The sequence below is a fragment of the Peromyscus californicus genome, unplaced genomic scaffold (genome assembly GCF_007827085.1).
Source record: "Peromyscus californicus insignis strain IS unplaced genomic scaffold, ASM782708v3 Scaffold_20__1_contigs__length_68692818, whole genome shotgun sequence".
Classification (NCBI taxonomy): Eukaryota; Metazoa; Chordata; class Mammalia; order Rodentia; family Cricetidae; genus Peromyscus; species Peromyscus californicus.
The window spans coordinates 30,015,756-30,039,367 of NW_026294503.1; the positions used below are offsets into that span (position 1 = coordinate 30,015,756).

General features: G+C 45.1%; 1 protein-coding gene across 5 annotated transcripts in view; it reads right to left on the reverse strand.

Moving 5' to 3' along the window:
* Positions 1–23,612, reverse strand: part of Asap1 (ArfGAP with SH3 domain, ankyrin repeat and PH domain 1) — a 319,306-nt gene that overhangs the window by 56,752 nt on the left and 238,942 nt on the right. For all 5 annotated transcript variants that reach the window (XM_052747906.1, XM_052747903.1, XM_052747904.1 and 2 more), the window contains 3 exons: positions 20,490–20,590; positions 15,589–15,658; positions 1,039–1,126 (listed from right to left, as the gene is read on the reverse strand). In XM_052747906.1, the coding sequence (XP_052603866.1) occupies positions 1,039–1,126; positions 15,589–15,658; positions 20,490–20,590 (259 nt within the window). The remainder of the gene's footprint in view (positions 1–1,038; positions 1,127–15,588; positions 15,659–20,489; positions 20,591–23,612) is intronic.

Consider the following 23,612-nt stretch of genomic DNA (forward strand, 5'->3'; position numbering starts at 1 on the left):
CGTAGGATACAGGCAGAGAGCGGGTGGCTGGTCTTGCTCCCTCATCGAGGAGAAAAGCAAAGTGCCATGCAGTGACGAAGTGAGGGGGTGTGGTGACAATTCAGAGTTTCCAAGTCACTGTTTGGAAGCAAGGGAGCTATTTTTTTCCTTGAAGAGCCCGATTTTTTTTTTTTTTTTTTTTTTTGGTTTTTCGAGACAGGGTTTCTCTGTGTAGCTTTGCGCCTTTCCTGGAACTCACTTGGTAGTCCAGGCTGGCCTCGAACTCACAGAGATCCGCCTGGCTCTGCCTCCTGAGTGCTGGGATTAAAGGCGTGCGCCACCACCGCCCGGCGAAGAGCCCGATTTTTGCAAGGATGTAATGGACAAATCAGACATGTTGCAACGGTGGTGTGCCTGCATTCCTGCATCTACACCAGTGTTTCTTAACCAACAGGTGCAAGCTGGGATCTCCTACAACTTCAGTGTCTGGGCTTCACACCGACACTGGTATCTTTGCAGCTCAATGAGTGACATGGTGATATAATTAGAAACCTTGTCTGAGGGAACATTAGAAACAGTTCAATGCATAAGCCTAGAGTCTTACTCTTTTTTTCTGAGACAGGGTCTCACTATGTAGCCCTGGCTGGCCTGGACCTGACAGGTAGAAAACGGGCTGGCCTCCAGTTCATGAACTCTACCTCCCCCTGCCTAAAGTATGCACCACCACACCTAGCCATCCATTCACATTCTAAACACAATCACACAGGCCCCAGCTAGGCCTTCAAGGTGCAAACTAAGAGACCTGAGGTGGTGCTAACCTATAGATTCAGAGGTTTGAGAAGCTGAGGCAGGATTGCTTGAACTCAAGGTTAGCTTAGGAGACAAAGTAAGGTTCTCCCTCAAACAAGGAAGTGAGTCAACAAAAGGGTTCCTTCCATGGGTCTCCCTAAACAAGCTGGGGGTTAACTCTGAGGAAGCCCATTTTGAGAAATTTTGATGCTCCAGACCTGTAGCTGCCAGAGCCACAGTAACCAAACAGGTTTTAAAAATGGGACTCACGTGATATCAGGTCAAAAGACTTCTTGTCCTCTGCATTTGGTTTCACCTGGCAGGTGAGAAGGTTTAACTTCGCCGGCTGCCTGTTAGACTGTAAAAGGGAAAACAGAGGTCACACATGCAGCACTCCCACTCAGTCCTCAGTGCAGCACGTGTTCAGAATGCCTGCTCGGTGACAGGAGGACACGATTTTAGCAAGGAAGAAAACAGACATCCGAGTTCACCACAATGAAACACCAGACCTCTAAGTTTCTGCCCTCACATACGAGCTGGCAGGCAGTCTTTACAGACCCCGTTAGAATTCTGACATCACGAAGGAGGGAAAAGCAAATTAGTTGCTCTACTCAATGTCTCTTAATCATAGACAAGCTTTCTGGAGGTTAACCAGAATGGAATCAAGAAGAGTATCCCCCACTTCTAGTGAAGACTGGGCAGAACCCATGAAAACATAGTTTTCTAGAACTTGGACATCCTCAGGCATATAGATGTATCTAAACCCATGTCTTACGGTGAAATATCACTGGCCTGCATTTCATTCATTAATACATGATGACCCCTGCAATCAGTTACCCCAACACTGACATCTCAGGCATTTGTGAATACTGGTTGCAATACAAAAATTGCAAAATATCCAAAACACAAGGGTCATTACCACCTGCCAGACATTGTGTAATGGGCCCTAACATCTGAAGACAGCAAAAACATGGTAAAGATTTAGAATACTTATTAGTAAATTCGCAGTCACCATTTAAAATAGACCCTCTAAGTAGCTAGAAAGTAACTTGGAGGGTACATATACAATCATTCTGGCCCCCTGCCTGCACTTGCCTAGGCCCCCTGCTTCCTGCAGATACAACTAAAGAAAGAATTGTCAAGAGTGTCTGAGTTCAGCTGTACTTCAGCACAAGAAGTCTGTGGAACTTTCTGGTCAGACCTGCATGCCTACTTCATGACAGTCATGACTTCAAAAACACCCAAACTATTGCTCAGGAATTTCATTTTTTAAAAGGATTGGAGGTGGCAGAGAGGTCACACTGAAAACCACTTAAGAGATCTAAGTAACAGGGATGATGTTGAGCAAGAAGTTTCAACACACACTGCATCATCTTCCCTAAGCAACAGGCCCTAGAAAACAAGCTGCTCATTATCTCTCTGTGTGCCTCCCGAAGGGGAGGCAGGAGGCGTACCCCTGTGAGTGCTTCTTAGACAGACCTGAGTTTTGGCTTGCTAACTGCCTACAAACTGGGCCTCATCTGCTGTGAATCCTATATCTCATCTTTCTGGATGTGGACAATGTTACCTATTTCCTGTATGAATGACTGGGACATAGGACAACCTGGGAAGGCTAATGGTGAGCCTTAGGATATTATGTTCTGCTTGGAATCTGAGTTTAAGGAGGGTTGTAGAAAAGCTTAGGGGAAATCAAGAAATGATTAAAGGGATGGGAAATGGAAACTCTGAAGATGGGATAAAGGCATCAGTCACAGTCCAGAAGAAGGATGGGGGTGACCTTACCTCTGTCTGTGAGCACATAAAGGTTGTCATTGGGAAGGCTGGGCAGCTGTTTTTCATTTGTACAAATGAAAAGAAATGCACTCAAACCATAGAAGATTTGGGCCAGACATAAGGAAGAACTTCCCAAGCTTAAATTGATTAGGTATAATAAAAGGTTTAAATAATTAGGTATAATTAAAAGGTATAATAAAAAAAATCTTTTAAACCAATGTTTAGGATTCTTAAGTAGAGAAATCTGTTTTTTAAAGTTTAAGATGCATTATACAGTATTCATATTGCATGTGGCAGAAAGCTAACGCAGTGATTTCTTCTTTCCAAATCTAGTATTTCTAGGTGCTTTTTAACATCAGACACACGCAGCAATAGACAAAAATGTTAAAGAACCAGCGAGTTCAGTATCAGCAGCACATGGGCAGGTCAAACAGCAAGACCCAGTTCTCAGTGCTAAGCACTCATGAGTTCAGAGTATCTGCTGGACAGCTTCTGATTACGGGCTTCACACGGTTTACTCCACGACTGGCCCATAATTCCATTAGCAGTGACACTTGGGTGTTTACCCCACACAACTGTCAAATCTTTCTTGCCACATCAACATGTACCTTGAGTGACAGGGGTACGTCTTGCCAATACCTCACATCTATTACCTCAGGCTGAGCTGCAGTAAGGTGTAACAAAGCAGCTGATACACCCAATGTTGAGTGGAGAAACATCAGAAAAGGCCTTGGGAGTCGGGGGAGGGAATGTTCTACTCAAGTCCAAAGAGCATAGAGCAGAAGCACAGAAATCACTACAGTAATGATGGTAATTCCAGATGCTTGTATAACTTAGAAAATTTCAAAAACACATTCTTGACATTTAGGCTAAATTATAGGTATAGTGATGAAAGAAGACATAATCTTTCCAGAGATTAAAATCAGAGCAAAACTAAACAACTTGGCCTGGCTGCATCGTGGTGGGACAATTCAGGAAGTCCCCCCACTCCTCCAGGTCTTACTTTCCGGTGTCTAGAGGTCCTGGTTCTGAACCGACCTTCTCACACATGCTGCTCTCTGGCTCTCATCACTCATTTGTCGCTTGTCTTTCTTTCTATGAATGGCAGGCTATTTGCTCACCAAAGTATGCCATGTATACAGCAAGCACTCAAATATCAATCAAATGACTACATTCCAGGAACCTCACATGGACCTCTTGTACACCCTAAGAAATGCTTTTGGTTTCTTTTACTAGATGAAGTGAGGGAGGAAGAGAGATGTTAACTACCATTCCTAAGATGCTCTTCCTCTACTCCATTGTGCAGGCCAGTGTGGAAAGTCAGAAACGATGGCAGACCTTGGGGGACAGCTGGATATCTGATTCTCATCCAAGTTCTTAATTCATATTGATGAAAAGAGACACTTTAGGACTGAAATAGTTTCTCACTCAGTTGATAGTTACTCCAGCCTCTTCCATGTCTTCAAGCCCATGTGCAAAATGCTGCGGTCCACCAGCTCTAGGAGAAGCTGACTACACCAAGAGCATACCTGCTGCTCAGGGGTGCTGGGTCTGAGTCTTGGAGTGTGCAACAAGTAGTCAGATTAAGTGAGAGGCACCTTGCAGTGAGGGTCCAGGTAATGCTGAGTGTGTACAAGCCAGATGAGTTGGGGAGGGTGAAGAGCTGCAGGTACAAAGGCCTGGGGCATAGAGGGGGACAGGTGACATGAGGTTATGCTGAGCAGAGAAGCAGAAAGGACTGGTCTGGGACCTTAAGGGAAATACACCCTGGGAGTTCCAGCATGCTACTGAGGGAAGATATTCAGAGCAGTGGCCATGCAGAGTTGCACTCAAGTGGATGGCGGAGGCTAAGGGTAACTCAGATGAGCAGGGATAAGCATCGAGTTAAGGGCATGGCAGAGGCCAGAGACGCCGGATACAGCTGACAGAGACTTCAAGTGTGTGACTCAAAAATCAGCTTTCCATCTAGGCCCTGGATGATGAGTGGGAGCAAGGCTTGGTGCTCCTGAGGGTTCTCTCAAGTAGGAAGGACCTCACTCAAGAGTTCCTGCCAAATGCAGCTGCCATACTAGTCAGGACTGAAGACTTTACAGCTCGGTGCTCCCACTCAGTGCTCCCACACTCCCAGGCTTAGTCTTTTACAGATTTTTACCTTTTGTTAAAGTCATACAAAGTCACTGAAGAAAAGCTAGGAGACACTGCAAAGGGACTGGACCTCCTTATTATAGCCACTGCTATCACTCTGATTTTAACAAGATTTCTCTGAAGAGCCTGCTTATTTTTAAACACGCACTGGTTCCACCCGTATATATTGTTTTGAAAACTGCTTTTTATCTTTTCAATTGACAGTATACTCATCTATGGCAAACACATTCAGGTTTCTGATATGAGAAATGTTTCAACTGGGGAGCCCCTGGGTACGTGCGAAGAAACAGGGGGAGGGGGTTGTCTCTGCCTGACATGCCATTCAGCTAGATCAAAGTGGACATGTGTGCAGAACAGCACGATCAACTCCATCAGGCTTTGCCTCCGGAAAACAAGCAAGCCCCACTCACTGTCTCGAGGCAGCCCAGTGTGCACCACGGTGCTGTCTGGGATGGAGCTACAGAGTTACCGGCACGGGTCTACTTCTCCGTCAGCAGAACACAGCTGTGGAGATTGCTGTTCAGAAATGAAATTACATCCCCAATCATCCTGCTGAACCAACCGCTCTGCATCACAGATAAGACAAGAATATAATTAATTGCTTTGGAAATGAGCCGGACCCCCACCAGGCTGAGGTAAAAATAAAATAAATCTCTTTGTGCTTCCTAAGGCAGTGCTTGGAAACAGAGACGCGCGGACTGTTAATCAATTGGGAATTTTCATTCAGTGTTAGAGGCCTACTGTCTCCAGGGGAACATAAGTACTTGACATGCACTCAATAACGGCGATAAACCCCTGGCCAGAAATCAGGTCCATGCCAAACCGCTGCCACTGAGAGAGAACGACCAGCACAATTTCAGCAGATGACAACTACTGGCCTTTGAAAGGTGTTTTGGTTTTGGGGGCAAGATAAAACTTTTCTTCATGATCTCTCAAATTGCAGGCATCTGCTCATCTAGTTCTTGCGGTAACTCTGTGAGTTAGGCATGCAGGAGAAAATTCGGGCATGACTGGTGGTCAGCCTACTCGGCACACTATGCATCTACGTAAGAAGCATGGCACACCATGTTCCTGAGCATTCCCAGAAGTCAGAACACTGACTTCTGAAGCATTGTGAGCAGCCATCGACTGGCCCATGTATGAGTCTGCTCTCTCCATGTCTCCTTTTATGTGCTTCTTCTGCGTAGAGACCTTGGTGGGATGAGCGCTCACTGTCCAATCCGAGGCCACGTGCTAACCAATCAGCTGATAGGCTTCCACTACGTAAGTGGCAGCTCACAAGCAATAAAGCAGACGCTGTTCTCTGAAACCGTCTCCTGAGGGGTTCTTCTCCGTGCCTTTTACTGACAGACCCACAGGCAGTGTGATTTTGTTGGGAGATACCCCAGTAACATCAGCATACGTTCTTACTGTTCCTAAACCCAGTTCACAGGTAAGGAAATCAGGGGTCAGGAAGACGAGGCACACTGACCTCGCTTTTACAGAAAGACACAAAGCAGAGCGCAGACCCCATCTTCTCCCACTTACTACACTGCCTCCTGGTCAAGGTCAGACTTGGAAAGCTTACTAACCGTCCTGAGTGCTTCTCCTTTTCTGGTTCTTTCTGCCCTTCAAGAGCCAGCTCTTTCATTTCCCCTTCACATCATACAGTCCGTCTGCTGAGAAATGCCACCTTTCTTAACATGTTTCAGATCCTGAATTTGTCACTGTGGTCACAACCAAGCCCCATCCCTTCAGTGGTTCTTCCCACACCAGGGAGAAAAACTGGCTAACAGTTCCTCATTCTGCATTGCCGACTCTGGAGGTCCTAACTTTCCCAGCTACGGTAACCACTGGGCTAATTTCCACCGGGAAGGGGGACACGTTAAGAAGAAATACTTAAAGGAGACATTTTCTGTCTTCCTTTTCTTCTTTTTCTTAAGATTTTTTGAGACAGGTTTTCTCTGTGTAGTCCTAACTGTCCTGGAACTCACTCTGTAGCCAAGGCTGGCCTCAAACTCAGAGATAACCTGCCTCTGCTTCCCAAGTACTGGGATTAAAGGTGTGTGCCATCACAACTGTTTAGTAAGAAAAAATTTTAAATTAACATTCCCTATGTAACTACAGTAGCCATTTCAATCCATGTCTTCTTGCCCATCAATTTATAAAACCCCACACCTTTCACTCATAGTATTTGTATGAAATGTATTAATTTGATGATGAAACATTTGAGCTATGGTTATTATTATTATTACTTTTAAAGGAGACTCTCACTACATTATATCCACAGAGTGGGCAGGGAGTGGCTGAGTCCAGGATGTCTGGTGGGTTCCTGCTACACCAAGGCAGAGGCAGGCTGCAGAGTAAGGATATCATCATGGCAAGAGTGTGGTGTCCTGTGCCAGCAGGACATTTTACATAAACGTATTCATTTAACTCTTAACAAGCACTCAACATGTCCTCGTTTGCTCCCTGGGGCTGTGATAAGCACCCTCCCTAAAAACATCTGAAGAGGAACATGTTCATTTAGCTTACACTTCCTGATCACAGCTCATGACTAGGGAGGTCAGGGCAGGAACTCAAGCAGGAGCAGAGGCAGGAACCACAGAGAAACGCCGCTTACTGGCTTTTCATGACTCGCTCAGCTTGCCTTCTTATAAAACTCAGGCCACCTGTCCAGGGGTGGCACTGGCCAAAGTGGTCTTGGCCTTCGCACACCAATCATTAACCAAGAAACCGTCCCATAGAGACGCCCCCAGGCCAATCTGATGGAGTCAGTTCCTCAACTGAAGTTCTCTCTTCTCAAGTGACTAGACTGTGTCAAGTGGACAAAAATGAATCCGCACGCTATGTGGGCCACATCACTGTTGCCTGCTCGGCTGATGAGGAAACCGAGGCACACAAGTCAATGTATTTTGCTGTAAGGTCACAGCTGGAGACAGCAGAACATTGGATGAAAACTGATTTAGACACCAGCTGCTCCACAACTTCCAAGTTGTAAACCCTGGAACTTGCCGTCTCTTTGGGCTCATGAATCTCCTCTACTGTAACAAGTGGGCTTCACGTGACAAGGTTAACTCTCCTCGATTTCCCTAGACCACTAGAAACACACAGTGATGTGTTCCTATCCGACCTCCAAGTCACAGTATAAAAATCACAAGGCCACAAGCTGGGGGGGCCTGGCGGGGTTTTGATCTGCACCCCTTTTACATGTTAATCCTTCAGTTTCAGCCCCACTCCCACTTTATGAAATGAGTCCCTTGTAGTATTCTCTTCCAATCTCTGTTGAACAGGAAAGCAGGAGAGTAATCTGGAAGGTTCTCAAATCCAAGGCAGTACTAACACTGTGGCAACCTTGCTATTCCATAGGATTTGTCAAAAGAAGATTATCAAAGTCAAGACTGCCATGCTTGCTGTTCTCTGAAAACCGATGGACAGAGGCCACAAAACACCGGGCTGCAATGGAGCCACACGCTGGAAGCCACACGTCGAGACTCATGCAGCCCGGGACATTTGGAGTGATGCAGAAATGAACTCATACACGTGCTCATACGGTGCAAGGTGTGCAGTCCGAAGGACAAGCCCTCCTGAGACACACGGAGGCCCCCAGACCTGGACTGAGTCTGTGCCCAGACTTGTATGAACAGAAGCAGGAGCAAGATTCTCAGCCCCCATGAGCTCATTTTCTCAAAACAGAAAGGGAAAGTAATGTCCTCTTGACTGTGACAATGGACTTAGGCAATGTGTGACAGGAGTCTACTGCTCCACTTACAACTGGAAGGCAGCACAGATTCTTGAATCCAACTTCTTGGGTTCAAATCCAGCCCTTACTGATTATGTGGCTTCCAGACATCTTCCCTTTAAAATGGGGAAAATACGTACTTGAAGGTGTTACGAAAGGTAACAGGAAAGAGTTATGTGAAGTGTCTAGCATGTAAAGGCTCGTTTCAGTCCATGCTGTTGCTATAATAAGGTACCCGAGGGCAGGTCCCTTACACGGGAAAGATTATCTAGTCAACACTTTTGGAGGCCAAAAGGCGAAAGGTGCAGGTCTCTGGCTGCTCACATCATGGCAGATGATGTCACGTCAGGGTACGCGTTAGAGGGACAGGACACAGGGTGAGATCAGAAGAGAGCAGCTCAGGGATCAGGCTTTCTCTTCCTAACAACTCCCTCTTGCAGGAACCAGCCGGCGGTCCTACGAAAACTACACTGATACACAACATGAGCAAACTTTCACAAGGACCCACCACCCCAACACTGCCGCACTGGGAGACAAAACTGCCCCAAATGATTCAAATCATATCGAAACCTCGGCAGTGCTCAACAAAGGTCAGCCATGATTTTCACGATGACTGGTGATTTCCCACACAGCTACTGTGGTAAGGTCTTTGTGTTAAATAAATTAAACTGATGCTGCTAATATGTAATCTTGAGATTCGAATAGTAAAGGGAAAGAACTTTCCCCAGGATTCAAAACAGTCAAGATCCCTGCTGGATGTGTTAAGAAAGATCCTGTAGAGCGGTCTCTAAGTCCGCTCTTACAGAGCTTGAACTCCAGAAGCCCTCCGATAAATGTGCCATGTGGAGAGGCCTACGAAAAGATACTTCATGCTAACCCTGACCCCGCAGACAGTGCTGCTTATTCCAGTGTCTAAGGAATGCTATCAGTGTGTTTACTCCTCCATACAGCTGTGAAGAAGGTCCAACACCAGTGCCCCCAGACACACAGGTGCATCTTGAATCGGATCAGACAAAGCAGTTCTGCTCTTTTGTCTAAAGGAAAAAGGGAGGGGCTGGAGAGATGGATGGCATAGCAGTTAAGAGTACTTGTGCTCATGCAGAGGACCTCGATTCGGTTGCCAGATCACAATCACCCGTGACTCCAGGTCAAGGAGATCCAAAACCCACTTCTGATCTCTGTGGGTACGAGGCCCATGCACACATACACACATGGAGGTAAACACTCATAAACACAAAATAAATAAATCTCAAAAAAGAGAGAGAAAGCAGAGGGGAGGTATAAGTGCAGCATGGTGAAGGGCACTGCTGTATGCCGGAGAAGAGCCAGAACGAAGGATTCAAGTGGACAAGAAAGCCATACAAATAGGAAATTAAAGTGCTATAGGTTCAAAAAGAGCAGCGGGTAGTTACTTTGATGGCTGCCTCTTTTTGTCATCCGGGAGCTGTAAGTGGTGACAGTACTCCAAGAATCCTCCTTAAGCCTGCGAACTATCCATAGCAGCTCTGGAAGCTCCTTTACAGGGTGTCTAGGTGGGGATTTTGGAGTAAGCTTCCCACTCTGTGGAAATGGCTGCTCACTTGGCTGTAGCATGACATGCTCAGCTCTGACAAGGTGAGGTAACTGCCCCTTCATTTTCTATCACAGCATCCTGCTGGCTTCTACAGCACTTGTCCTCGGTTTACTCTAAACTCCGGGAGAAAAGGGACCCTTTCAACAACTACACTACATGTAGAGCAATGCTGTAGTGCAATGATTAAAATGATTAAAACGAGCCAGTGCCTGGCTCAGAAAAAAAATCGACAGAACACTTTAATGAGGAAATTATGCACCTGAAAAACTAAAAAGGCTCCAAAAAAATAAAAAATAAATCAACTCCTCCAAGTTTTATAGCTTGTTCAGGGTTTAGCCTGAGTCCAACAGGTACCAGCCAAGTTTGTCCCCCTAGAATTTATGGTGCTGCTTTCTAATTTGTGGGGAAGAAAGGAAATCAATTCTCTTCTCCCAAGGACAACGGGGACAATGGAAGCAGAGGGGAGTCCAGAACAGGCTGAAAAAGTGCCACGAAGGCCCGTCACAGAAACAAGTTCTTAAGTCCACCGCACTGAAGACGTCAATCCCCCTGCAGGCCTTTCTGTGCTTCCTCCATGTACTGTCAGTGCACGCGGTAGAGCCCTGGCTGGGGAATGTTGTCTTTAGAGTTCTGGACAGGTCAGAAAGACAGCCCTCTGTGGGCACCGTCTACCGATGCACAAAGCCCAAGGACAGGAGAGAGACACCCAATTCTTCCTTCATGAAGTGCCCCGAGGGGACAGAACTACTGCCAAACCCCAGCAGCAGGCAGAAATTTAACTTCTGTGGGTAAAAAGCTATGCCTCAAACTGACTTTGCAAAAGTATGCCTAGGAGGCAAGGGAGCAGCAGCACAGGATTCCTGTAAACTACAGTTTAACACCACAGAGGCAGCACGACGGTAGGACAATCAAAGAGTCGACAGCAGCTGACATTTACTGAGCACTAACCCTGCCCCACAACCCGTCCTGATTACTCAGCATCAATGAACTCCTTTAATCTTTACAACCACCCACGAACCAGGCACACACCATGAATGGCTCTGCTCTATACAAAACAACTGTCACAAGAGATGCAATGTCAGAGAGGGGATCCATCCACAACGTCCAGCTCCGTGGTTGGAGATGGTGGAGTCCCACCTCAGATCACCCACCGAGATGACAGTACCCACCAAGTTTAAGGAATGCTCACTGTCATCCAGGCTCAGTCAACTGCCCAGCCCTGCCAGGACATGTGACAGGTGAGGGTGGGGGAAGAAGCACAAACACTTGGAGGAGCTGAAGCTCGTTTAATGGCAGCTGGATTCACAGGGCTGCAACTCTTCTCTCCTTGTCATCTGTAGTGTTCAGTGGGCCTCCTGCATGTGTTCTAGCAATAAGGAATCCTCTACACCAAGCCATACTCTTCATCTCTCCCTCAGTTGCAAACAAGGAGCCTCCAAACAGCACCGTGAACTGAGGTCAACATGGGCGATAACAAGACTTTCACACAAAGGAAAAAAAAAAGGATGCATTTACTGCTCACTGACTATATTTACTGAACACTTCCCGTATGCAAACCACAGTGCTAGCTGCTGGGAATCCAAAGATGAGCAAATGTGGCGCCTTCCTGCTTCTCACCTCTTGCCTTGTGAGAACGGAAGATAACGGCTCCTGTCCTGTGGGCACCTTGAGGACTAAGTGAGGCCTCACTCGACAGGTTCTGGCTCTTCTTTGAGCCCAGGTGAGCAGGTGCACTGTCTGTGTCCCTTACCTCTGCAGAACCCCTGTGAATTCTTTGCCCGGGAAACTATTGGTTTTGGTTTTCACCCAAATCCTATGTGATCAATGGTGTCTTTCTGTGGGGGGCAGGAATGTGGTGCAGTTGCCGCAGACATGTCTGGACTATAGAGAGAAAAGTGGGAAACACGGTAACAACTTGATGGGAGGGACTGAGAATGAGGAGCCGGCCTCATTTCTCCTTTACCCCTGAGCTCCTTGTCAGCAGACTTCAGCAAGGCCACCGAGGAGCCCACAGTAACAGCAGTACCCTGTTACCCTCAAAGCACGCCCACCCCTTATTCTTTTCATCCTCCAGATATTTTTGAGCCAAACACTATTCTCAAGGTCACAGAGTAAGCAGAAAACTGGGATTCAGATCCAATCTGACAGATGTCACTGTCTACTCTCTTAGTCACCAAACAGTGTGGCCAATGTGTTATTTGTTGTTAATTAGAACACATGGAAACAGTTGGCTTAGACACAGGACTGTCTTTTGGCAGGAAACAGAAAGAAGGGGAGAGAACCGAGTTTCCAACTTTAGCAAACTGTCCAAGGTCAAATAACTAAGCAAGCAACGCACAGATGCCCTCATCACCCACATGGTCTCCCACCAGGAAGTCCCTCTATAGCAGCAAATAGAGCACAGGAGAGCCATTGTGTAACTCATCAAGTGTCTCCTGAGGTGGTGAGGACAGGAGGAGCTCTCCGGTAGAAGGTACAGGAAGAGTATGTAAAGTCAACCTTTCACAAATGCTAAGAAATATGCACTCTAGCATACACATGTGATGGTGTGTGGACTAGGAGTGTGTCCAAACGATCTAATTTTCTACCTCTGTAGCTCTGATGCCTAGGTCAGCACATGGAGGATGGTGGAATGAAGGCTGAAATGGTTAACAGCAGTTGGACACTGTATCAGCTACTTTCCTTGTTTCTGTGACAAAATGTGTGACTCAAAGAACCTTAGGGGAAAAAGGATTTACTTTGGCTCCTAAGTTAAGGAGAAACAGTCGATCATGGCAGGGAGGCATGGCAGTGGGAATGCAAGGCAGAGGGGAGGGGTGAGGAATACTGTGGTGGTTTGAACGTAATTGGCCCCCATAAGCTCATGGGGAATGGTACTAGTAGGAGGTGTGGCTTTGTTGCAGTAGGTATGGCCTTGTTGGAGGAAGTGTGTCACTGTAGGGGTGGGTGGGCTTTGAGGTCTCATATATGCTCAAGACACGCCCAGTGTCCCAGACCACTTCCTGTTGCCTGAGGGTCAAGATGTAGAACTCTCAGCTCCTTCTCCAGTACCATGTCTGCCTGCACACTGCCTTGCTTCCCACCATGATGATAATCAACTGAACCTCTGAACTATAAGCCACCCAATTAAATGTTTTCCTTTATAGGAGTTTCCAGGTCATGGCATCGCTTCACAGCAACAGAAACCCTAACTAAGACACACTGGCTCACTTGACTTCCTCATTTCCTTCTTTTCATTCACTCTGGGACCCCTGCCTATATGACAGTATCACCCACGCTTAGGGTGGGCATTTCTTCCTCAGTCAAACCTCTCTAGGAACGCATTCACAGATATAAGCACAGAAGTGTCTTCTAGATGCTTCTAAATCCACTCATGTTGACAATGAAGTTTAACATTAGAAAGAACCTCAAAGTGACTACTAACTGGTCCAAGGATTTCAAGCAGCAGATGGGTGGGCTGGTCACAACGGGCATGACATTAAAAAACTGAGCAAGGTTGTCTGAGGGGAGCCTAAGGGAAATCACACAATTCTGCAGGGGTAAGGGACAGAGAGGATGTAACTGCTTAAATTCCACAAAGGACAGCAATCTTTAAGATGCATTCGATAATCTTAAAAGAGTGTGCTAGGAACCTTCTGTATGGTAAGATGGGGAGGACCAGTATCCAGTGTGAAGACTCACAAAGATAACAGGTTCTGCAGAGTGAGCCTAGCAGGGCCAAGTCCCACAGACCTACATTGGTTTCCCCACTCTGCCGGCTAACAGCCAAGTTACAGCTCTCCTGGTGCCCCAGTTTCCTCGTCTGTGACATTAAAGGTAGGATACCATGGGATATGGGATGATTGAGTGAAATAATATTCTACGAGGAGTTATACTTCTTTTAGTTCTTGATGGTAATGAACTAGAAACAGTGCACACCCACCCCTCATCTATAAACTAGCAATGGAATGAACACCCACCCCTCATTTTGACTATCGTATCTGCAATTGACTGCATATCTTAGCTTATCAGGGACATCACTTAACCCAGGATTACTGAATTTTTTTTTTTTTTTTTTTCTGAGACAGGGTTTCTCTGTGTAGTTTTGGTGCCTGTCATGGATCTTGCTCTGTAGACCAGTCTGGCCTCAAACTCACAGAGGTCCTCCTGCCTCTGCCTCCCGAGTGCTGGGATTAAAGATGTGTACCACTACCCCCCAACCCCCATTATTGAAATTTAACTCAGTTTTTTTTCCCCCTCCAAGCAGAAGTTACTGGGTTAAGTTGTACACATATTTTAAAAACTCTTGGCATATACTTTGCAATTTTCATTCCTATATGATACATTTCCCATTATAGCTTTTATTCTCCTTGAAAATTTAAAAGTTTTTTTTTTAAGTTTAAAAGGGCCAAATTAGAAATGCCCTGTTTTATTGTACACTCTAGCAACCTGTTTGAAGATTTTACAGGCATTATTTTTTCTATACTACTTTTTCAAACAAAGAAAATCCTCTATTATCTTTGTAATTCACAGGCTTTTCTGGGTAACAACCAATTCTATTTTCCTCAAAGTAAGATTATAAAGTCAAACCCTACTTGACATAGGCTGAAAGAGGGAAAAACAAGAAACAAACAAAACCCAAAACATTTCTGCCGGAGATGCAGAGCCAGGCAGGCCACCATGGGAAACCAGTAATTCTGAAGGATCACTGCTGTGGGATGTCTTTCTGTATGCTATGAATGTGCTGCTCTGATTGGTTAATAAATAAAGCTGTATTGGCCTATGACAAGGCAGCTTAGAGGCAGGCAGGAAATACAAGCAGATAGACAGGAAGAGGAAAGGCAGAGGTGGGGGAGACATCATCCCACTGTCCAGGGAGCAGCATGTAATGGCACACAGGTAAAGCAATGGAACACATGGTGACATATAGATTAATAGAAATGAGCTGAGTTGAGTTATAAGTGCTAGCTAGCAAGAAAATTGAGCCATAGGCCATGGACTGGCAATTTGTAATTGATACAAACTTCTGTGTGTTTACTTGGGTCTGAGAGGCTGCAGGACCAGGCAGGACACAGGAAAACTTCTAGCTACAGATCATTCTGAATGACATGGTCCAGATTCACAAAGTAGAGCTATTTCATCTGTGCTGGCTAATTTTATGTCAACTTATGCAAGCTGGAGTCATCTGAGAGGAGAGAATTCCAGCTGAGCAAACGACTCCATAAGAACAGGCTGTAGGCAGGTCTGTAGGGTATTAATCAGCAGGGCCCAGGCCATTGTGGGTGGGGCCACTCCTGGGTTGGTAGCCCTGGGTTCTATATGAAAACAGGCTGAGCAAGCCATGTGGAGCAAGCTGGTAAGCAGCACCCCTTGATTGGCCTCTGTATCAGCTCCTGTACCCCAGACTTCTGCCTTGAGTTCCTGCCTTTATTTCCTTCGATGAACTATGACATAGAAACCATAAGCAAAATAAGCCCTCTCCTCCCCAAGTCGCTTTTGGTCCTGGTGTTTCATCACAGCAATAGTAAAAATGTCAAAAGCTCATGCTTGTTACATCAGCTCATTCGGCCTCTAGCGGAGGCGGCTAGAAAGCATGAGGACAGGTAGGGAAAGTCTTGCGTACACTTACAGTTGCATGAGAGATGGTCAGGATCCCATTCTTTACTGCACACTTCCTTCTCTGCCACACCTTCCGGATCCTAGGAAGCAAGTCAAACAGAACTCGATGTGACATATGATTCACTGTGGGATGTGAAATCATACGGCAGGGGGCAAACCAGCAATTATGAAAAGCTGTCCCCAAATGAAACCAGCTTCCTTCCTCAAACCACACAAGACAGCAAATCCTGGATGTCTGTTAAACCGGGTGGAAAGAAACTCAGATAGGCAGGCATGTACAGGGATGCTCACGGTAGAACAGTTTTTGACAGTGAAAGTGGAAAAGAGAAGAGACTCTAGTGGCAGAAGGAACATGTTTATTATAGTTACTACACAGAGTTCCCCTCTCTGTGAAGGGGGCCCAGAGTTCTATTACAGGATAGAGCTAGTAAGGATTCTTAACCACACCCGTGAATCTTTCCTAAGAAGGCTCTGCTAGTAGATTACTTCCATAATTAATAAATAATGGAGCTTTAAAAAATCAAGACATCTACTCTGCAAGGAAGAGTCAGAGGCTGCATCAGGATACAGACAAAAGAGGTTTGCATGGTATCCTTTTAGGGACACTAGAGGCCTCTTAGAGAAATCTTTTTGATTCTTCTGGGAAATTAAACTGTGTTAAAACCATTCACAAACAGATGTGACACACTTGGAAAATTTTGATCTGATGGAAGTAAAGAATAAGGAAATCCAAACAGCTATCAACACGTTTTCACAAAGCCCTAGGCATAGGCATAAGGCTAGACATGGGTAGACCTGCATACATGCACACACATGCAATACAGCTACACTACTTGGGACCACAGCCATCAGGCCCACAGGAACAGGAATACCGTAGGCAAGGAAAGGAAAGGAGTCAGGCCTTCTGTTGCCATAAAATTAACAGCATCAGAAGGTGTTCTAGGCCTATAAGACAGTATTCTGTTGTGCCTCCTCACGTTTCTTAAGTCAGTCTTGTAAAAAGACTGCCAGAAAACCAATTAAAAACATTGGGTTCGTGTATGTATTTAACTACTAGAAGTAGTTTGCTCCAAAGCATACTGCACAGAGGGAAGGGAAGGCCTACACCATGGGATCAGATGTAAATGGAACATATGCACAAAACGCTGGTCCAAGGGAAGAACCTTTAACTGAGAAACTGTCATCGAATTACAGCCAAATGACAAACTTCCTTCTCCAAGTACTGACTAGGGGCATGTCTGACCAGAAGGGGCATCTGTCAGTCACACCTGCATTTGGTGTATGTCATCAGCTCTGTGCAAGTGGTCCTGCAACTCATCATACCCTCACGGGAGACGACTAAGATCATCAGTAAGGCACTCCTTGCCTAGCCAACACCACTCACATCCCTCTCGACCAATGACAAACTGCTGACCTGGAGGGACCAGTTCTACTAGGATCGTTTATTTTACTTAAGCTTTTATTCATTAGCTCTTCTTATTCACATAGGTTAGGAAACACAGTAGGAAACAAGTTCCCATACTTTCATGCACAGCTAACAGAACCAAGAAAATTAACAAAAGACTCTCATCTTTCTGGCTGAGATAGCTAATGGAGTACTTCCCGGTCACCGAAGGAAGGAGGACACTCCCAAGATATCCCCCGCTCAGGTGGGAGCAGCTGAACCTGACCTTTGTGAATACGTTCACCCCCTGCCCCCGGGAAGGTGACTTCATACAACTAAATAAGTGTCAGTGTTGAAGTTGTTGACTACTGGGGCTACTATCCTGACCTCTTAGAGACTCCTTTTATCTGTATCCTCAAAGTATTTGGGATTATTCTGAAAAAAAAAAAAAAAAAAAAAAAAAAGTAAAACACTGGTTACTTTGTCTCTTAGTAAATGCCTTTGAGATTAAAGTTTTAAAGTTGTTAAAAAATTAAAATTGTTTTTTTTCAAATTTTCTAACAAATTTTTAAGTAATGAATATATCAAAAATTGGGTCAAAAATGACTGATGTGTTGACTCTTGTATGAAAATGAAAATCACACAGTATAGCAGTGCTTATTGTTAACAAAGAGGTCTGTAGAAGGATTTCCATATTTGTGTCCTTCCTAGAAGCCATTTAAAGCAACTCTGGATTGTTAGTCCTCATCTCTCTGCCTGTGGGAATATGAAGGATGAATATGCCTTCTTTCTTTCTAACTCTAAGATGCGATAGCTCTTTCTCCTCGACTCCCTTCCTTCCCCCGCTCTTTCTGGTACTAAACTGAACAGAGGGCCTTGTCCATGCTGCCGCTGAAGCACACCTCCTTTCTCTCTCTTCAGACGGCAAGCTGCATGGAAGCACAGGGACGTTCCCCTTGGCCTTTACCTTCTAGCATCTAGCAGTCTGCTTTGGATGCTAGAATGTTTGACACGTGTGTTTGTGTGTGTGTGTGTGTGTGTGTGTGTGTGTGTGTGTGTGTGTGTGAAATAAATGTTGGAAGGGGAACAGAAAGAAGGAGTCAGGACAAGCTTCTAACAGCTTAGGTCTTGAATATGTCTACAGCGGTCAACAGCAGTATGGCCCCTTTGAAAAACAAAAGGGAGACACCTGACATTAAGTCAGAACACCCAGGATGAAGTCTGGGCTCTCTCACTGACTGCCGGTACAATCCCAAGGGGTGTGCAGAGATGAGGAAGAGGGGCAGCAACACAGAGCAGATGCTCACAGAGATGACTTCTGGGTTCAGTTGGGTAATACACATGAAAAAGATGTCTAATTTTCCTGGGGCATGTGGCTGTTAACCACTCACCATGTCCAATTTCAAGACAGTCATTGTGATTTCAGGGGAATAGTGCTAAAAAGTGGGAGTTTTCTATAATACCGCTGTGGAAGATGTGGCTAACAAGAGAACACTAATGTTTCTTGAAGAATAAAGGTCACAGTCTTTCCGAGAGATGTCCGTGTCACAAGTGGACAGGAGAGGAACCAGGCTTTGGGCTGGAGCCTTTCTGAGGCACATATGGAACTCAGTGATCTTCACACGCTTGATCCCATGCAACTTAGGTAAGATCTGGTCACTGTCATCTGAAAACGGGAGCATAACTTAAAGTTGTGTCTCTGGTAGCTGGCATTTCTAGCCAGTTGGCTGACTGTTCAGTGAGCCAGGCACTGTATCATTTGTGAGGATGCTTCTCTTTCTTCATACCTTATCAGCATACCCAAGTGGCCCTGCTGTTACGATTCAGAGCATGGCTTTCACCACCTCTAACGCTGCTACCATCTCCCTGTGGGTTTCCTGAGCAGCTTGCCTGGTCCCCTGCGCTGCTGGAGCCAGAAAGAATCTTTTAAAATGTCAGACTTCGTTATTCCTCTGCTCAAAGATCTCCAATGACTCCTCTTTTTGCTCAGGAGCTTCTGAAGACCCTCATGGTTTGGCTCCTCACCCCTCTCACTTTATGTCTTACGCACTCAACTGCATCAATGCTAAACTCTTAGGTATTTACCATAGTGAGAAACATGATCCTGGATGCCCTATCTCCTCCTGGCTATCTATAGAGGTTGTCTCCTCACACTTTTCAGGGTTTTGCTCAAACGTCACCTTAGTAAAGGCTTCCCTAACCTCCAGTGTGACAGCAAGAATACCTGCAGCCCCCACCGTCCCTGCTCTTCTTGTGTTATCTTTCTCACCCAACACTGGTGCTATCTTCTGACCTATTTCTTGGGCCTGTTTCCTTCCTTACAGTATAAGCTCTTCCTTTTGCCCAATGCTCTATTTCCAGCGTCCTAATGAATGGGAGGATATGGAGGATTCTCAAAAGAGATCTACTGGATGCATGAACAGAATGATGGGCAAAAGACAGTGATCCTTGACATTTTAAAGCTATTTAGATTTTCAATAAATCAAAACAAAAACATATATATATACCTAAGATGAGCCCAAGGGAATGTCTCCATAGGTAGTCAGAGAGCAAGCAGCTTTCTTCTGAAAATGGCAGTGGGGAAAAGGGAACAACCCAGACCTTCCTTAGGTATTTACTCCAAGTAGACGAATTTAAGCAAGAGGAAGGGCAGAGGCGGGACTAGAGAAGGAAATGGCCCAAGAGGAAGTGCAGAGGCGGGACTAGAGAAGGAAATGGCCCAAGAGGAAGTGCAGAGGCGGGACTAGAGAAGGAAATGGCCCAAGAGGAAGTGCAGAGGCGGGACTAGAGAAGGAAATGGCCCAAGAGGACATGCAGAGGCAGGCTGGGAAAGTACTGCATGCTAGGGGAAGCCCTGAAGCACTTCAACAGGGGGATGACATGACATGCTAAGGGCTTTTTCTTTTGAAACAGCATTTCACTAAGTTGCCCAGGCTGGTCCCAAACTTATGATTCTCCTGCCTCAGCTTCCTAAATATTGTGATTATGTGTGTGTGCCAACACATCCAGATCTGCTTTACAGTTTGAAAGCATACTGAGTGTCTTGTAGATGTGAGATAGGGAGAGGTGTTGAATGACATCCACTTAGGCTGCTACAACAGTCTGATCAGTGGGCCATCCTTGAGTAGAAGCAGCTGAGATGGCAAGAGGCATATTATTTTTAGTTAGCAAAGGAAGGGTATATGACAGATTGGTTGGGACAGAGACAATGTCCAGGGTTACCACCAAGGTTAGGGTCTGAGCAGCCAGGTGCCATCTCAAGTAGAGAACATGGCAATGATAAAGCAGGGCTGAGTTTCTTCCTTCTCAGTTTCCTAAATGTGCAGGTTACACGCCAGGTGTTACTTGGGGGCTGCAGAACAATCATTGCTCCTTTTAAAGACAGTGGTTAGGTCAACTATCTGAAGAGAACCAGCTCAGAAAGCTTTAAGGTGCTTTTCCCAACAAGAGGCTGCACAAGATCCCAGTGGAGAGCATCCGGTGGGCAGGCTGGCCCCACACTGGGCTAGACAGGGCTGGACACATACCCATCACTCTTTTTCAGCAGGTACCCCTTCTTTTCACTGCCGTATTCCTTATTGCCCTGGAGCTGATGCATGCTGTACCCGCCTTGCCGGCTCTGAGAGTCCTGGAAAACAGAATCACAGACTAGTAAATGCTGGAGACTGCTCGATTGAGACATTGAGCCTTTGCCCGTTGGTCTGTGTCTAAGAGAATTATGGACCTTTGGGGGCTGCCAAGTCCTCCCTTTTATTTTAGCAGAGGAAATAGGACATGCCAATGTTTGCCAGACTCACAAAGCAAGACCTAGGTAAAGCCTAGGGTCCAGGTCTAATTCAGCACCAGTTCAAACACACAAGAAACTGGGGTGCTATGACTCAGCCCAGTTTCCACTCACAGCAGGAAGCAACAGGAAGGACTAAGTGGAATCAGAAAGCAGGGACTGTGCAAGCTGAAAGTGCTTCCTCAGGTTGCACCTGTTCTTCCTCTATGTATGTGCTAGAATCCCCTAAATAAAAGGACACTCTCTTTAACAGGCTTCTGAGCAGGGTATGACAATCAGCATACAATTCTTCTAATATAGCTAACTATACATTGAACATCTGCACTAAAAATATCTGAATCCTTAAACCTTTGATTATTGAAATGTGCAAAACGATCCGAGATTCGGGAGCATTTTAGATCTCTGAGTTTTGTAACAGGGACGCGCAGTTGGTAAACTATGCACACATTCCAGAATCTGAAAGACAGATCTAAAAGCTTTTGGTTTCAAGCGTTTCAGGCAAGGAATACTCTGCCTACAGCACTCTGTGAAACAGACCTATGCCAACGCTTTTAGTTTGAAATCAGCATTCTACGGCACGAGAAGTGTATGATATGGTAAAGAGCATGCACACACCAGCAACAGACGCAAACAAGCCTGGCTTCACCTTGACACTCCACTGGTGGCTAACCAAGGATTCTAAGGACAGGAAGACTAGAAACAACAATCACACTATGAAAATCCAAGAAGTAAAAGACAAACAAAACAAAACAACAACAAAAAAACCCCACAAACGAACAAACACCAACCAAAAATATAAAGTTGAACTGCAGCATGAGAACAAAGGTCTCTAGACACACAGTAGGACAACACATTCTCAGAAAATGTATTAACTTACTCTCCTAGACTTCGATCAGGAAGGGCAACGCAACACAGAAAAAAAAGGCAGAACATTTGAAAATAGTTAATTGTGTTAAAAACTTTATCAGCCATAATTTAAGCAGTTTGTAAATTATACAGAGAAAACATCATTATAAAGATATACCAGAAAACATACCCATGAACGTTTAGAATCATAATAAACTTTGGATGATAGAACAATAAAATATTTCTATGCCAATCAAGTTTTATGTATTTTAGCTTACATGTAGTGAAAGATAAACATAGTCAATGGAGAGGATGAGGTGCACAGTTCTCAGATAAATGTGGACAACCCTCAAAATGTGGGAGCACAGGGAACCAACGCCTCAGGAAAACCAAAATAAATTGAATACCCAGAAAATTCGAGAGCCACATACTGGGACATCCTCTGTATTCTTGTTTCCTAGTTGAAAAGAAGTATGTGTTTGCATGCCTGTATGCATGCATCCACATGTTTAGCTGCATATGTTTGAGGAGGCTAGAGACCACTGTTAGGTGTCTTCCTTAATTACTCTTATTTGGGGGAGTGGGGATTTCAAGACAAGTTTTCTCTGTGTAGTTCTGGTACCTGTCCTGGATCTTGCTCTGTAGACCAGGCTGGCCTCAAACTCTCAGAGATCCACCTGTCTCTGCCTCCCGAGTGCTGGGATTAAAGGCGTGCACCACCACCTTCTGGCCTTCAATTACTCTTTATTGTATTCATTGAGCAGAGTCTCTCACTAAACCAGGAACCCATCACCAACTGGCTAGATTAGCTGACCAGCAAGCCCTAGGGATTTTCCTGTCTCCACATGTCCAGGGCTGGGATTATGGGCATACGCATTTTTTTTTTTATGTGGGATCTGGGGTTCAAACTCAGGTCCTCATAATTATGCAGCAAGCATTTTCTATCCCCCCAACTATCTCCCCAGCCCCTAAAGAGAGAATAATATGTCCAGTTACAAGAAGTAACTGAAATTTAATGGTATAGAAGGAAAAGAGCTACCTTAGCCTCTGGTTATTTATTCATGGCTTGTTCCCAGCACATGCTGAAAGCCAGGAGCTTCTCTTGACATTCAAACAGTGTGTGTTCAGTGATGCAGAGGGTTCTTAGGAACAGCTGGAGGAAAGCTGCCAGGACGATATACCTTTGTAAAGCTATTCTATGGGTGATGAGAACTGTGCTCAAAACCATGCTCCAAATGTCTCCGAGGGCCAGGAGAGACTTGGGATCCAAATATAAGACTCTGTAGGGGTGCTCACGCTCTGACTGGTCACTGTCTTGCTCTCATAGCAGGGTTTACCAGGTAGTCTGACCCCTATGAAAGAGGTTGCAAGTGACATTCTTTTTTTCTGTCTGTCTTCCTTTCTTTTTTCAAAAGGGTAGGCAAGCACCATCACCTGGTGAGCTATCTTGCTAGCTTCTAGAATTTTCTTTTAAATGGAGGCATGGTCTTGGTCAGCACAGTAATGTGGCTCACTAAATCCTTCCAACTCTGTATTTTGACTTTCTGTATAAATTCAGAAATTTGCTAAGAAATGAGCTTTGTGGTTAATAAACGTATATAAATTATATTACTGCATTGGGAAATAATGCCATTCAGCTTGCTTAGAAGTATTATCAATAAATGAAAACAATTTAGTTTGAAAAAGATTCTGGAAATTAACAGCACTACTCATAATTTAACACATACAACTGAAGAATGAAATAAGTCTTGAGTTCTCTGATGTCATGACAGAAATCAAGAAAATATTCAGGAAAGAAAAATGCAAATCCCAAACTCATTTAGGCAAAAATTCTTAACATTGAAAATAAACAATGAACTTGAAACTGTTAGGTAATTTTATTCTATGAGCTAGGAAATGTATCTACCTTACTGAATCTACCTTACTGATGTTCAATTTGACCTCCTGCACCCTAGCCGAGATAGAGATATCACTTTATTTGAAGCCACACTGACATGTAAAATGCACCATTAATCTGTAA